Source organism: Doryrhamphus excisus, linkage group LG11 (genome assembly GCF_037039965.1).
Source record: "Doryrhamphus excisus strain RoL-2023G ecotype Guam linkage group LG11, RoL_Dexc_Guam_v1.1, whole genome shotgun sequence".
NCBI classification, from domain to species: Eukaryota; Metazoa; Chordata; class Actinopteri; order Syngnathiformes; family Syngnathidae; genus Doryrhamphus; species Doryrhamphus excisus.
The window spans coordinates 1526149-1540170 of record NC_136367.1 but is presented as its reverse complement, the minus strand read 5'-3'; the positions used below and the strand labels follow the sequence as shown (position 1 = coordinate 1540170).

The window sequence follows — 14022 nt, the reverse complement described above, 5'->3', positions numbered from 1 at the left end:
TTTTTTATTATGCAGAAGCATTTCTTTGATTATTATTTTTTGATTATGCAGAAGCGTTTCTTTATTATTTTTAATTTTTGATTATGCAGAAGCATTTCTTTTATTATTATTATTATCATTTTTTTGATTATGCAGAAGCATTTCTTTATTATTCTTGATTATTCAGAAGCATTTCTTTGTTTATTTTTTGATTATGCAGATGCATTTCTTTGTTATTAATATTCTTTTTTGATTTTGCAAAAGCGTTTTTGTTTATTATTATTTTTATTATTTTTTGATTATACAGAAGCATTTCTTTGTTATTATTTTTTGATTATGCAGAAGCATTTTTTGTTTATTATTTTTATTTGTTTTGATTATGCAGAAGCATTTCTTTATTATTTTTCTTTTTTGATTATGCAGAAGTGTTTGTTTTGTTTTTTTTTATTATGCAGAAGCATTTTTTTGTTTATTATTTTTTATTTTTGATTATGCAGAAGCATTTCTAATACACCATGACTTTCTGAAGTCTTAAAATAAGAAACAACCCCACCAGTCGTCCAAAAGTGTTCAGTGTGTTTTATGCTAGAAAAATCAAGACAGCGATTGGGTCCAGCTGTAACCAATGAAATTTATGCACACGTTTTGATATTTCATGGGTCAAACAGCATTCAAACAGAAATGTCGGTCATCTTAGTGCACGTGTCTTCCGGGCATATTTACATCATCGGTACAAAAAGTAGCAAATCAATGTAGAATTCCACATCCAGGGAGCTTATCTTGTAGAAACAACAGTTTGAGTACACATGCAGTACATCATGCTTTGCGTGGCTAAAGTGGATGTACTCTCAAGATGTACAGAACTGCATTTGAAAGAAGTACCCGTGAGTACGTGCACATGCTCTCAGCGCTACAGTAGGTATGAATCAAGAGCGTCGTTCACATGCATGGAGCTAATAAGACGTTTTATCACACCGCTTTAAGAAGGTGATGTACATTTTGGTACTTCATTAGAGTATAGTACTGATACCCCGATTTGGGTCTGTGCAAAGAATACCTGCTAAGCGAAGCAAGGATACGTCATGAAAAATGAAAGTACGCCATTTAGATACTGTCTGGAGAAAAAAAAACTGCATCTGTGCTTTGTAACACAGGTGAAAAATCCTACTTATTGTATTAATTTTGCCAAAATATTCAACTTTTTCTTTTTTAATTGACATGGTTTTCCTCCATTTCTTGATTGCGGTTAATTGGTTAAATTTTCCTAAGGATTCCTTATTGATAGATGGAATATTTTTGTAGTTATGGAGCATAAAAAAAAACCTGTTTACGACCTTCCACAAATATCATTAGAGCCCTCTAGGCATGAAATAACACCCCTATAGCGGCTTTTCCACTCCTATTACCCAATATAGTAGACATGAGAGAAAATAAGACATAATATAGACTCACACTTCCTGTTTCTGCACAGTATTTCTGTGGTGTCTGATCAATTTAAGCTAAAAACATGGAAAATTTGCTTAAATATGCTTTTTTTTTTTACTAATAGTCGGCCACAAAAATGCAATGATTAATATTTTGGAAAAATCTAAAAAAAACTAATATTTCTGAATTGCTGTAGTCGAATCCAGAGTAATACCGCCATGCCTTTACTGTGAGGTTTACTTTACACTGAACAGGAAGTGACTGTGTGCAGGTTTTAATGCTGTGTAACTAGACAGTAGTTATACGTACGGCGACAATAATGAAGTTAGTGATGCTACAATACATGTCAACATTTTATGTCGACATAAGCGGTCAACCGTGTATGTCCACGTCGACTTAAGCGTGCACGGGGCGGACCGGGTCTTGACGCGAGCGGCCCTCACTTGAATGGGTTGAAAAAAAAAAAAACATGGCCGCGTTCCAGATGGAAATGATCATGGATAATATGTTGTAGTTATGGGAGGTGTGTGTGCCAACGAGTGCCAATGAGTGCCAACATGCCGCTTTAAAGCTATGTGCTCGGGTTGCTAGCTACAGACAGCGTTGGTGTTGACGCAAACAAAACAGTAATAAGACAAAAAAAAAAGTCTTCATTCAAGGCTTTTTCTCTCGTCGTCTTCTTCTACGCCCTCCAGCAGAGTGTGCTTCTCATCCTCGGGCACCGCACTCAAAGAATTGAGGCGAAAAATGTGCCTGAGGGGGGGAAGGAGGTGACTTATTATAACGTGTCACTGTTTATCGGTAAGTATTTTACTATGTAGGTGTGTGTGCGCTAAATAGTGCTTACTTTTGTTCACACACTGGGAAGAACAAGTCCAGTATTTTGACAATGACCGCCGATCCCGCCACGCCAATGACGACCACCCACATGACCAGGAAGAAGAGGGGCAACGACTCGGAGCAGAAGTGTCGGAGACGCTCCCTGAAGTCGTCCACCCAGCGGCATATGGCCTATGGTCAAAATGTGCGGACATATTTGGTCATGGTCGGTTTTTAAAGAACGATCCCAAAGAAGAAACGAAATGTCCGGAATGAGTTTGTATTGGCTACGAAATGTGGGAGTATCATTAAGTCATCATTCAACATGAGGAGAATTGCTAAATTACATCACTGAAAATATCAGTTCCCAACTAAAAACTGTGGGAAAAGCTACATTTCAAGCATAATTTTCTCTCATCAAAAAAAAAGTTTGTTTCTGCCTTTCTCTGTTCTTTAGTAATCAGCAGTAGAACATACATACGTTTCAGGAAAATATCAGTTCCCAACTAATAACTATTTTTTTGTGGGAAAAGCTTCATTTCAAGCATAATTTTCTCTCATAAAAAAAAAGTTTGTTTCTGCCTTTCTCTGTTCTTTAGTAATCAGCAGTAGAACATACATACGTTTCAGGAAAATATCAGTTCCCAACTAATAACTATTTTTTTGGGGGAAAAGCTTCATTTCAAGCATAATTGTCTCTCATAAAAAAAAAAGTTTGTTTCTGCCTTTCTCTGTTCTTTAGTAATCAGCAGTAGAACATACGTACGTTTCAGGAAAATATCAGTTCCCAACTAAAAACTATTCTTTTGTGGAAAAAGCTACATTTCAAGCATAATTTTCTCTCATCAAAAAAAAAGTTTGTTTCTGCCTTTCTCTGTTCTTTAGTAATCAGCAGTAGAACATATGTACGTTTCAGGAAAATATCAGTTCCCAACTAAAAACTATTTTTTTTGTGGGAAAAGCTTCATTTCAAGCATAATTTTCTCTCATAAAAAAAAAAGTTTGTTTCTGCCTTTCTCTGTTCTTTAGTAATCAGCAGTAGAACATACGTACGTTTCAGGAAAATATCAGTTCCCAACTAATAACTACTTTTTTTGTGGGAAAAGCTACATTTCAAGCAGAATTTTCTCTCATAAAAAAAAAGTTTGTTTCTGCCTTTCTCCGTTCTTTAGTAATCAGAAGTAGAACATACATACGTTTCAGGAAAATATCAGTTCCCAACTAAAAACTATTTTTTGTGGGAAGAGCTTCATTTCAAGCATAATTTTCTCTCATCAAAAAAAAAAAAAGTTTGTTTCTGCCTTTCTCTGTTCTTTAGTAATCAGCAGTAGAACATATGTACGTTTCAGGAAAATGTCAGTTCCCAACTAAAAACAATTTGTGGGAAAAGCTACATTTATAGCAAGCCAGAGTTCGATTTACTCACCGAATAGGACAGGAATTCTTTGGGTGACGTCTCCATCGGAATCTGGTCATGCTGGTCATGTTGGTCCATATCTGAGTCTTCTGTTTCTTCATATCTTACCTCATTCAAGACATCTGGGTCCATGCGGAGTGGAGTCTCCGGGAGTTTTCCCGGAGCTGCAAATTCTTCTTGCGTCGTCTCGGACTGTTTAAAAGGGTACTGGCTGGTCGTCTGGGACATCATTTGCTCTTCTGAGGATTCAAATTCAGTATAAAATCATTTGATGTTCATAAGGAACTGCAGTAAACAAAAGTTTTACAATCTTACTTATTGTGTGGAAATATGGGCTAATAACTATAAAAGCAATCTTCACTCGCTGAATGTACTGCAAAAAAGGTCAGTAAGGATAATTCATTATGCCGCCGACAGAGAACATACTTCTATGCTAGGACTACGTTATGCTAGCCATAGCATTTCAGTATGTGGAATCAAACTATGGGATGGATTGAGTAAGGAAATCAAACAATGCACAACGATGAGCCAATTCAAGAAACAATACAAGCAGTTGATGTTTGCTAAATACAAGGATGAAGAGTCTTGAACCAGACTTTGTATTTTAATAAAAATATAAAAAATGCCCAAAAAAATTCAATAAAAAAAAACAATAAAAAAACTAGGAAAGCAGGAAGTGAACAAATGTAACAGTTACTGATTGTAAAAGTACCAGATGGAGGGGTGGGATTTAATAAGCTTTGCTTCTTCCTACTCCTTTTGGACATGTGGAACTGGGAACTGATTATGGGATGCATTCAACTGTAATCTGATGCATGTTCAAATGAAATAAAACCATTACCTTTTTTATGATTGGTTGGATCCGTGACGACCACGTCGTTTTCTCTGGAAGCCCTGAAGATCTCGCTGTGTCCGATGGGGTAAATGTTGGTAAATTGTGCCAGCTTCTGGAAATCTGGGCTCATCAGTATTTTCACCTCACACATATCAGGCTGCTGCACCTGCACAACAAAAAACATTCTTATGTTTTGATCCTTTTCTCCGGTTTCCTCCCACATTCCAAAAACATGCTAGGTTAATTAGCGACTCCAAATTGTCCATAGGTATGAATGTGAGTGTGAATGGTTGTTTGTCTATATGTGACCTGTGATTGGCTGACCGCCCTTTGCATTTTGCCATACTTCGGAGTGTGAAGTACGCAAGCGTACGTCAACAAGTATGTGAATTTTGTTTACCAAAAAGTGTGTTTACCATTTTGCCCTCCAACTGGATGACTTCGCTGAACACCTGCAGAGCCACCACTTCTTCGGCGTCACCGTACAGCCGGTTCTGAGTCACCATCACTCGGGTGACAGTAGATACCAAGTCGCCGCCTCCATAGTCGCTTCCATTTGTACCGTCCACTGACAAAAACACATCATTTCCTTTAGGAGTATTACAAATGAAGAAAAAAAACATAATTTCATTGCAAAATACTCACAAAGAAGTGCTTGGCAGTTTAATCTGGTCACCGCTGACAGCTCAACAGGGATATTGTTTACCAATACTTGCTCTTCGCCAATTGTCAGGTTTAAATTGATCTAAAAACATATAGAAAGAATAACTTTGAAGTTTGTCAGATTTGTCGTGTACGATAAAACCACAATAAAAACCATAAATGGGATACTGTACCTGCAAGTTATAAGGCTCCTGTGTATCTGGTGTCCCGGCTATCACGTTAATCAGGATATTTTCCTAGAATTATCAAGAGAATAACAGTCAGATTTCTTTTCTTGGATTTAAATTTTAAGTATTTTTTTAAATATACTGTATATACAATTCCTATTATTAGTTAAAGGTGTGCCTATTTAAGAAAAAAATATGTATTTTTATCCCAAATTAAAATATAAAAATGACTAAATGAACTAAAACACAATAAGGCATTGAAAAAATGGTGGTCACAAAGTGTCAGTAATGTTATATTATCCTGGAAGTACTTTCCAGAAACAGTAAGTAAACCAAAACAGGGAACTCTCCCAATGCTAACGTGTATGAGTCTATATTATGACTTATTTTCTTCTAATTATGTGTACTATATTGAGTAATACAAGCGTAAAGGTGACTATAGGGGTGTTATTTAATGTCTACGGGGCTCTAATAATGTTAATCATATTTAGGTCATTGGCAGGTTTTCTATGCTATAATATTGTTAAAGAATCATATTTAGGTAATTGGTAGGTTTTCTATGCTCTGCAAAAATGTTGCATTCGTAAATAAGGAACCCTATTTGGCGGAAATTCACTTATCACTGTCAGATCTGGAAACTTAAATCCATGATCATCATCGATGATGATGCTCATACAATATTGATGTTAATTGACCAATCATAAAAGTTTACCTACTCGTCCTTTTCTTCGGGTTTCTAGGGTTCAAGGGAGTCCCTTCCCCTTTTGTTACGTAGCCAAGATGGCGACTTATTGAGGGCACTCACATCCGGGCACTCACAGTGCACTGCATTTGTACCCTACTTTTCAGTGTGAACGCACCTGCGCACTCAAGAGAGTACGGAAGTGCGCGAATTGAGACAATATATTCCACACTGTTAAGTCCTGATTTAGTCAGATGACAAAATAGCTTTACTCGAGTCAAGCTTTTTTGGTGTTTACTTTTTGTTAAACATTGTTTCACAGTGGTGTTTGGCAGACTTTTGATACTGACGCAGATGTCTTAATAGCTTCCATACACTTCAGTCTTATTCATGCTGAACGATAGAACGTAAGCATCAGCACATCCCCACAAAATTAAGCCATAAAATACGTTTGCACGAAGTGCTAGCTTAAGTAAGCTAACACAGTAACATCAGTGTTATCTATTTTATGGCGTTCAAAACGTCAAATAGCCACGGTGAGTCTTACCGTAGTCAGCGTTGTCTCTGTAAGCGTTATTGAGGCAAAAAGTACATACATTACAAAAACAGTTGACGTTGCCATTTTGTAATTCTGAGTCACCTACAACAGTTAGCAAGTAACCTACACACAAAAACATTGATAAGAAATGCATGCGCATGCGCGTGAAACTGACAAACTGGTGTCTTATCGCGAGATCAACAAACGTCGGCATGGCGGTCCTCCTTGAAACGACGTTGGGCGATATTGTGATTGATCTATTCACGGAAGAGAGGCCGAAAAGTAAGAACACTGCAGTCGGACTTTAGTTAAGTTAATTATGGTGGCAGAATGTTTACAGGAAGCTCTACCAGCTTTAGGAATACCTACATGCTAGCTGTAGCTGTTAGCTTGCTAGCTTCTTTGTAGCTAAATAATGTGACGTACAAAAACGTTACATTCATGTCACACTAACCCCGTTTTGTTTTTGTTTTTTTTTACAGCTTGCCTCAACTTTCTGAAATTATGCAAGATAAAATACTACAACTATTGTCTTATCCACAATGTACAGGTAAGTCAGTACCATGAGTCATATTGTTGCCCATATATTAATTTCTCAGTAGTGGCAAGCCACTGATACATTTGAACCGCCACAGAAATATAGTGATTTTTTTTTCTCAATGAGACAGATCCATTTTATTTTCATTGGGATGCTTTGGTCTTTTTTTGTTTATTTTATGTAAAAGCTCTTGACATTCCCTGTTCCCATTTTTTACAGAGAGACTTCATTGTCCAAACAGGTGACCCCACTGGTACAGGTCGTGGTGGAGAATCAGTCTATTGGTGAGTCATTTTCATCAATATACAGTAATTCCTACTTTATCGCTGTTAATTGGTCCCAGACCTGACCGTGACATGTGAATGACACCAAAGTAGAAAATAGCATCTTTTCATAATTGGAACATAGGAAAAACAATGTCCTTTCTTGTGTCGTCAGCAAATTGTACGGGGACCAGGCGTGCTATTTCGATGCAGAGAAAGCACCACGTATTAAACACAGAAAAAAGGGGACAGTGTCCATGGTTAACAATGGGAGTGACCAACACGGTTCACAGGTGAGTACTGATGTAAAAAAAAACTGTCAGTGCAGTAACTCAATGCTTAATCTGTGTTTAAAATTCTTCTTTCTAGTTCCTTATTACCGCTGCCGAGAACCTGGACTACCTGGATGGCGTCCATACTGTTTTTGGCGAGGTTTCGGAGGGTTTGGACGTCTTGGCTAAAATCAATGAGACCTTTGTCGATACAGACTTTGTCCCGTTTCAGGATATCAGGTGTGTTGGGATTTTGATTTAAATGAAGCATTTGTTTAACACAAAGCTTTACAATACAAATAAAACCATGTCACTTCAGGATAAACCACACAGTCATCCTTGATGACCCGTTTGACGATCCTCCCGATCTACCAGTGCCCGATCGATCCCCTGATCCTACCCTTGAGCAGCTAGATGTGAGTGCACGTTGTCTGCTTTGTAATGTAAATTCATACATTTGCATAATTGGCATTGATGCAAAACTCTGGCTTAAAAAAAAGGGAGTGTCACATCTTTCTGTGTGCAGTACAAATATAATTGTGGCGGGATACCACAAGTAAATGAATGTATTGCAAACACTGTAACAAGATCTTGCGAGACTAAAATGTGACAGTATTTCTCTTTAAGAGAGGAAAGGCATTGACAATTTATTAGAAACTTAAAGGTTAAGTGGGTGTCTTGTTTCATTAATAATGGTACGGTAGCGACCACAATGCCGCTTATAAAGCACCTCATAAGTAGAAGAGAATCTGTGTTGACAATTTAGCTACATGGTCGCTGTATACTGTATAGCGAGTAGGCATGCACAATTAAAGTGGGAAAACATGAATACATTTCTGGGGATCACAATAGATGAAAATATGAGCTGGAAACCTCATATTACAAATATACAACATAAGGTGGCCGGAAATATTTCAATATTGAACAAAGCAAAAAATCACTCCACACTCTTTATTGCTCTCTGGTTCTGCCATATCTTACTTATTGTGTGGAAATATGGGCTAATATCTATAAAAGCAATCTTCACTCGCTAAATGTACTGCAAAAAAGGTCAGTAAGGATAATTCATAATGCCGCCTATCAGAGAACATACTAACTCCTTATTTCTAAAATCACAAATACTTCAACTTGCTGATATAGTTCATCTTCAAACAGCTAAAATCATGCATAAGGCTAAAAATAACCAATTAGCTAAAAATGTCATGCAATACTTCTGTATTTATATATCATATTTTATTGAATGTGATTGCAGAGTGGACGTATCGGAGCAGATGAAGTCATAGATGATGCAGACGGGAAAGCAGCTGAGGAAGTGGAGGAGAGGCTAAACGCAAAAGAAGCCAAAACTCGAGCTATCCTCCTGGAGATGGTGAGAAAGTCCTCAAACCCTCAAGTGACGTCACCAAGCCTGCTTCCTTATGCATGTGTGTGTGTGTGTGTGGTTCTTCTAGGTGGGCGACCTCCCCGATGCAGACATAAAGCCTCCAGAGAATGTGCTGTTTGTATGCAAACTGAACCCGGTCACCACCGACGAAGACCTGGAAATCATCTTTTCCCGCTTCGGACACATTAAAAGGTTAAGTAGAGTTATGGAAAAGTTGCCGTCGTCATGCTTTTCCTGTTGCTCTAACGTGCTGATTTTGGTTTGGTGCAGCTGTGAGATCATTCGAGACTGGAAAAGCGGAGACTCCCTCTGCTATGCTTTCATTGAATTTGAAAAGGTGAGTTGGATATCCACACCCAGGGGGTGTGACGCTGACTATTAAGGCTGTGATTGGCCGGATTGTCGTGCATTATTTTGTGTGTATACAGGCCACATCAAGAAACGCCTTCTCCAGTATTACAGTTGCAAAGTAATGGTAATGGTTTTATTTCATTTGAACATGCATCAGATTACATTTGAGTGCATCCCATAATCAGTTCCCAGTTCCACATGTCCAAAAGGAGTAGGAAGAAGCAAAGCTTATTAAATCCTACCCCTCCATCTGGTACTTTTACAATCAGTTAGTTACATTTGTTCACTTCCTGCTTTCCATAATACAGTTTAAGTTTTTTTTTGTTTTTTTTTTAATAATGTACCTCATACCGAAGTACTCAGTGATATGAGCATCCAATGCCATAATGGGTACCATAGTAAGTGTCAATATAGTGATATATATAGCACATCATGACTGGTTCAAGACTCTTCATCCTTGTATTTAGCAAACATCAACTGCTTGTATTGTTTCTTGAATTGGCTCATCGTTGTGCATTGTTTGATTCCCTTACTCAATCCATTCCATAGTTTGATTCCACATACTGAAATGCTATGGCTAGCATAACGTAGTCCTAGCATAGAAGTGTTTCAAATGTACTTCTTTCCCTGAGATCATATTTCTCCTCTCTTGTAGAGAAGTATTGGATGACATTTTTAGCTAATTGATTATTTTTAGCCTCATGCGTTATTTTAGCTGTTTGAAGATGAACTATATCAGCAAGTTGAAGTATTTGTGATTTTAGAAATAAGGAGTTAGTATGTTCTCTGTAGGCGGCATTATGAATTATCCTTACTGACCTTTTTTGCAGTACATTCAGCGAGTGAAGTTTCTGGATGAAACAACTAAAGTGAGATTGTTTTCCCAACTGTTCATCCTCCTGGTTGATCATTTGTATTCCCCCCCCCCCACCCGTTGTCTTGACAGCAAGAAGACTGCGAAAAGGCCTATTTCAAAATGGACAACGTGCTCATCGACGACAGACGCATTCATGTAGACTTCAGCCAGTCGGTGGCAAAGGTCCAATGGAAAGGAAAAGGTCATCTCGACGCACGGGCGACGCGGCGTTTTATTAGCCATGTGAATGTTTTGTACTAAACATCTATCGTCCTCTTCCTCCTTGTGTGCTTTAGGTGGGAAATACACCAAGGAGGACTTCAAAGCCTATGAGAACGACTTGGAGAAGCGATCCAAATTGGCGCTGAAGGATCAAGTAAAGCCCAAACAAGAGTATCCTCACATTTACGACCTACTGTACATGTACTGCAGCACAGGGTGGTTTTGTCCCAAATCTATCTGTGGTGGTCTGAAACACTGCTGTACCGCGAAGTGCTCTCATCTTTACTTAACCCTTCGTAAAGTTCCAGATATGATCTGCTCATGGAGGAGGAGGAAGCGACAGGCCATCGACGCTCTGAGAAAAAACACAAAGACAAGAGACATCATCATCATCATCACAGTCATTCAGATGATGAGGAAGAGACGAGGAAGTCCAAAAAACACAAAGTATGGGGACTATAAAAACTGCATGTTTGTCACACAGCTCATTTTGAATATCAGTCAATGACAACACAATTTTTAACCCTCCTCTTGTGTTGGGGTCGGCACCGACCCGTTTTACATTTTAATACATAAAAAAACATTTGTTTATTGCATTAAGGCTTTTTGAATTTGTCAGGAAACTTTATTTCAACAAAATAAAACAAAAAAAAAATCATTGGATCATGGAAAAAAAATGGCAAGAAGTACAGTAAAGTTCTGCTTTTTGATTTTAGTTTATACTAAAGTTCTGTAGCTGAAAACTAACTTTTTCTTGACATTAATATATATTCATTAATTAATATATATTCATTATGGGTCAAAATTGACCCCAACACCATAGATGTTTCTTTAGTGATTAATACTAAAATGAGAAAATAAATAAAACTAATTGATTTAACAGATATGTTAACGAAAGAACCTTCAATTTATTAATATGATTCTTTTGAGGTTCATTTTACCATTTTTGGAAATTAAAATCGAGGGGTATAGTGACAAAAAAAAGCCTACATGCCCACACCATAAGTATTAAAACCAATATTTTCATAGAAGAGGAAGCCTAAGAAGGTAACCAAGACATGAGAAGCAAATTTGATGGTAACTTATTGTTTTTAGTGTATTTTATAGCTGATTTAATACATGGGTCAAAACCGACCCGTTTACATAAGAGGAAGGTTAAATGGGAAAAAAAAATTCCAAAACTACATGTGACCCCCCCCCCCCCCCCCCAACCTAATAACTGGTCGGGCCACACTTAGCAGCAGCAACAACTGCAAACAAGCATTTGTGATAGGTTGCACTTTTGCAGAATTGTTGTCATTCGGTCGCACTGGAGGGTTTTCTAGCATAGGGATTATCAAGATGTTTTCTGGCATTACGGTGGTTTTGGTCTTGGAACTTGCGCACATTATCATGTCTTTTGTGAGTGAGGGCGAACACGACGCACCAAATATCATTTATTTGTGGTGGGCTGGCATGAATGAACGTATGCATGGTAACACTGGACTGCGACGAGTCTCTCTCGCTCTCTCATCATCCATCTTCTCCCCCCTTTCCAGGACAGCGAGGACAGCCGACGAGACAGGAAAACCGTCCGCCAGCGCTCACGCTCCCGAGACCGAGACCACAAGCACAAGTCTTCGGACAAATATCGGAGAGATAGCCGAGACAGAGGTCGCAGAAGTCGCAGCCACTCGCCCAGGAAGTCCAAGACGGACAAAGATAGAAGCAGATACAGGTGAAGGACACATTCTATGACGCGTTGTCCGCATTTGATAGCATCAAGACATCAATTCCACTCTCTTAGCTGTTTGTCATGCTTTTTCTAGAACACACACTTTATTTTTTTTTTTAACCCAAAAAACTTGGGTCACTCATGCTGGGACAGGAGGGAAACATTCCAGTGTACTGTTTAGTTGACAGTGTAGTATCCTTAATAAACTAGTCTGTAAAGGAATAATATGAAATTTTAGTATGTCTGACCATCTGGCATTTGCCCTTCATGTGATGTGAAAGTACCGAAAGCTAAAATCTTGCCTGGGTGATAGTCGGTCATGCAAGTCTACATGCATACAGTGTACAACAGGGGTCTCAAACTCAATTTACCTGGGGGCCACCAGAGCTAGGTTCTGGGTGAAGCCGGGCCGCATCAGGTTTTAAAAAAAAAACACATTTATTAAAAACTGAAAAAAAAATCAATAAAAAAAATCTTCAATGCTTTTGCTTCTGCTATACCCTACACTTTTTCAGTACTTTGGTTCTGGTTTTCCACACCAAAATATCTGATAAAACATTCCACTGTTCTCAAATATCTTCATTTTTATTTTTCTATACTCAAAATAAGATAAAAAAAATAAACAAATTAAGAATAAAGACAATAAATCAATCAATCAGTAATAAATAAGTAAAATAATAATAAAACAGCAAATAAGAAAAACGTAAGAAACCACATACAGCTGGAAGAGAAATTATTTTTTTCAGATTCAAATGTACAGTATTAAGTTATTTAACCGTTAACATGAACATTAATGAAACTTAATAATTTGACCCAATTAGCAAGTTAGCATCGTACTCGGTTCCATCTGGGAGCAGCGTCGTAACTTTAACATGTTTGATGAGATGCTTTATCTCGACGTGTATTTTCCCTTTTATTCCAAATCATTTATTTGTACCCAGCGTCATAAGCCTTTAGCTTCATTGCTAATCCAAAGCAAAACAAGGGTAGGGTAACAGTATGGGCGGGGCAAAATCATGTTAATTGTGTCTGGTGTGCACACAGCTTTAAGGTGTCATTTCAACATTAAACTTTGCTATCAAGGTGGGGGCCTCAAACTAGCGTCTCGCGGGCCGCATGTTTGAGACCCCTGGTGTACAACATGCACTGTTAAACAGAGCCGTGTTGACATATTCCTAGTCTGGTAACACACACAGCCAGTAAAGCTGATGCTTGCTAAGTTAAAGGGGACATATTGTGCTTTTCTTTGTGATATTAAACTGTTCTTTGTGATGTCACAGAGGAGTGGGCTTCCTTATGGGCGTGGCTCTAGGCCAGATACCCTCCCTGCCGAGCTGTGCTTCTGTGTTGACGTTACTAGCAATGGCTCGTAAAAAGTGTTTCTTCGGATGTAAGGGAAAGCCACATTTGTTTACAATCCCCAAAGACGCCACCATCAGGCACAAGTGGTTGGAGTTCCTGATTCCCTACCAGCAAAAGAAATGTATTTTGATCTGTCAACGGCATTTCACAATGGACTGTTTCGGGAACATGGGCCAGTACGCAGCTGGACTAGCTGACAAACTTTTGCTGAAGCCTGACGCCTTTCCGACGTTAATTGGTCGTGGAGAAGAGTCAGATGAGCAAGCAGTAAGTCACAATTTCAGTATCCTGTTTATTTTGTGTAAGTCATGGAACAAAAGCGCTTGTCTGTGTAGCATTATAGAGTGTGCATACAGGGAGCTGGGTTGTTGTTAATCCTATTTTATCCTATATTAATCCTATTTATTACGCCACAAATATTTTTGGGTTTTGGTGACTGCAGTGAAGTCAGTACAACTCAGAGTTAAAAAGTAGTAAATTAAGACAGTCAGCATAAACAATCAGGGCATAATATTTGTTAGAAGTTCAAGCTATT

At 38.2% G+C, this 14022-nt stretch overlaps 2 protein-coding genes across 2 annotated transcripts; one reads left to right on the top strand and one right to left on the bottom strand.

Annotated features, from left to right (window-relative positions):
• Nucleotides 1–590: 590 nt before the first annotated feature.
• Nucleotides 591–6698, bottom strand: ginm1 (glycoprotein integral membrane 1). The gene is made up of 8 exons (XM_058072777.2): nucleotides 6535–6698; nucleotides 5312–5374; nucleotides 5121–5220; nucleotides 4892–5043; nucleotides 4482–4641; nucleotides 3650–3879; nucleotides 2252–2415; nucleotides 591–2157 (listed from the first exon to the last, which is right to left on the bottom strand). The coding sequence occupies exons 1-8, from the start codon at nucleotides 6607–6609 to the stop codon at nucleotides 2055–2057; spliced, it is 1047 nt and encodes a 348-aa protein (XP_057928760.2). The 5' UTR covers nucleotides 6610–6698; the 3' UTR covers nucleotides 591–2054.
• ppil4 (peptidylprolyl isomerase (cyclophilin)-like 4) lies at nucleotides 6506–12240 on the top strand. Its single transcript, XM_058072739.2, has 13 exons — nucleotides 6506–6807; nucleotides 7008–7075; nucleotides 7283–7347; nucleotides 7502–7619; nucleotides 7696–7838; nucleotides 7918–8014; nucleotides 8851–8967; nucleotides 9050–9174; nucleotides 9253–9319; nucleotides 10280–10391; nucleotides 10486–10582; nucleotides 10714–10858; nucleotides 11950–12240. The coding sequence occupies exons 1-13, from the start codon at nucleotides 6678–6680 to the stop codon at nucleotides 12130–12132; spliced, it is 1467 nt and encodes a 488-aa protein (XP_057928722.2). The 5' UTR covers nucleotides 6506–6677; the 3' UTR covers nucleotides 12133–12240.
• The last annotated feature ends 1782 nt before the right edge of the window (nucleotides 12241–14022 follow it).

Bases quoted from the DNA above. Each gene is read 5' to 3' on its own strand.
- ppil4 (XM_058072739.2), top strand. From the start codon at position 6,678: ATGCGCATGCGCGTGAAACTGACAAACTGGTGTCTTATCGCGAGATCA. The intron at 7,076-7,282 runs GTAAGTCAGTAC...CATTTTTTACAG, and splicing joins GTCTTATCCACAATGTACAG to AGAGACTTCATTGTCCAAAC. The intron at 9,320-10,279 runs GTGAGTTGGATA...TTGTCTTGACAG, and splicing joins CTTTCATTGAATTTGAAAAG to CAAGAAGACTGCGAAAAGGC.
- ginm1 (XM_058072777.2), bottom strand. From the start codon at position 6,609: ATGGCAACGTCAACTGTTTTTGTAATGTATGTACTTTTTGCCTCAATA. The intron at 3,880-4,481 runs GTAATGGTTTTA...TTGAATCCTCAG, and splicing joins TCCAACCAATCATAAAAAAG to AAGAGCAAATGATGTCCCAG. The intron at 2,158-2,251 runs GTAAGCACTATT...TCCCCCCCTCAG, and splicing joins TTCCCAGTGTGTGAACAAAA to GCACATTTTTCGCCTCAATT.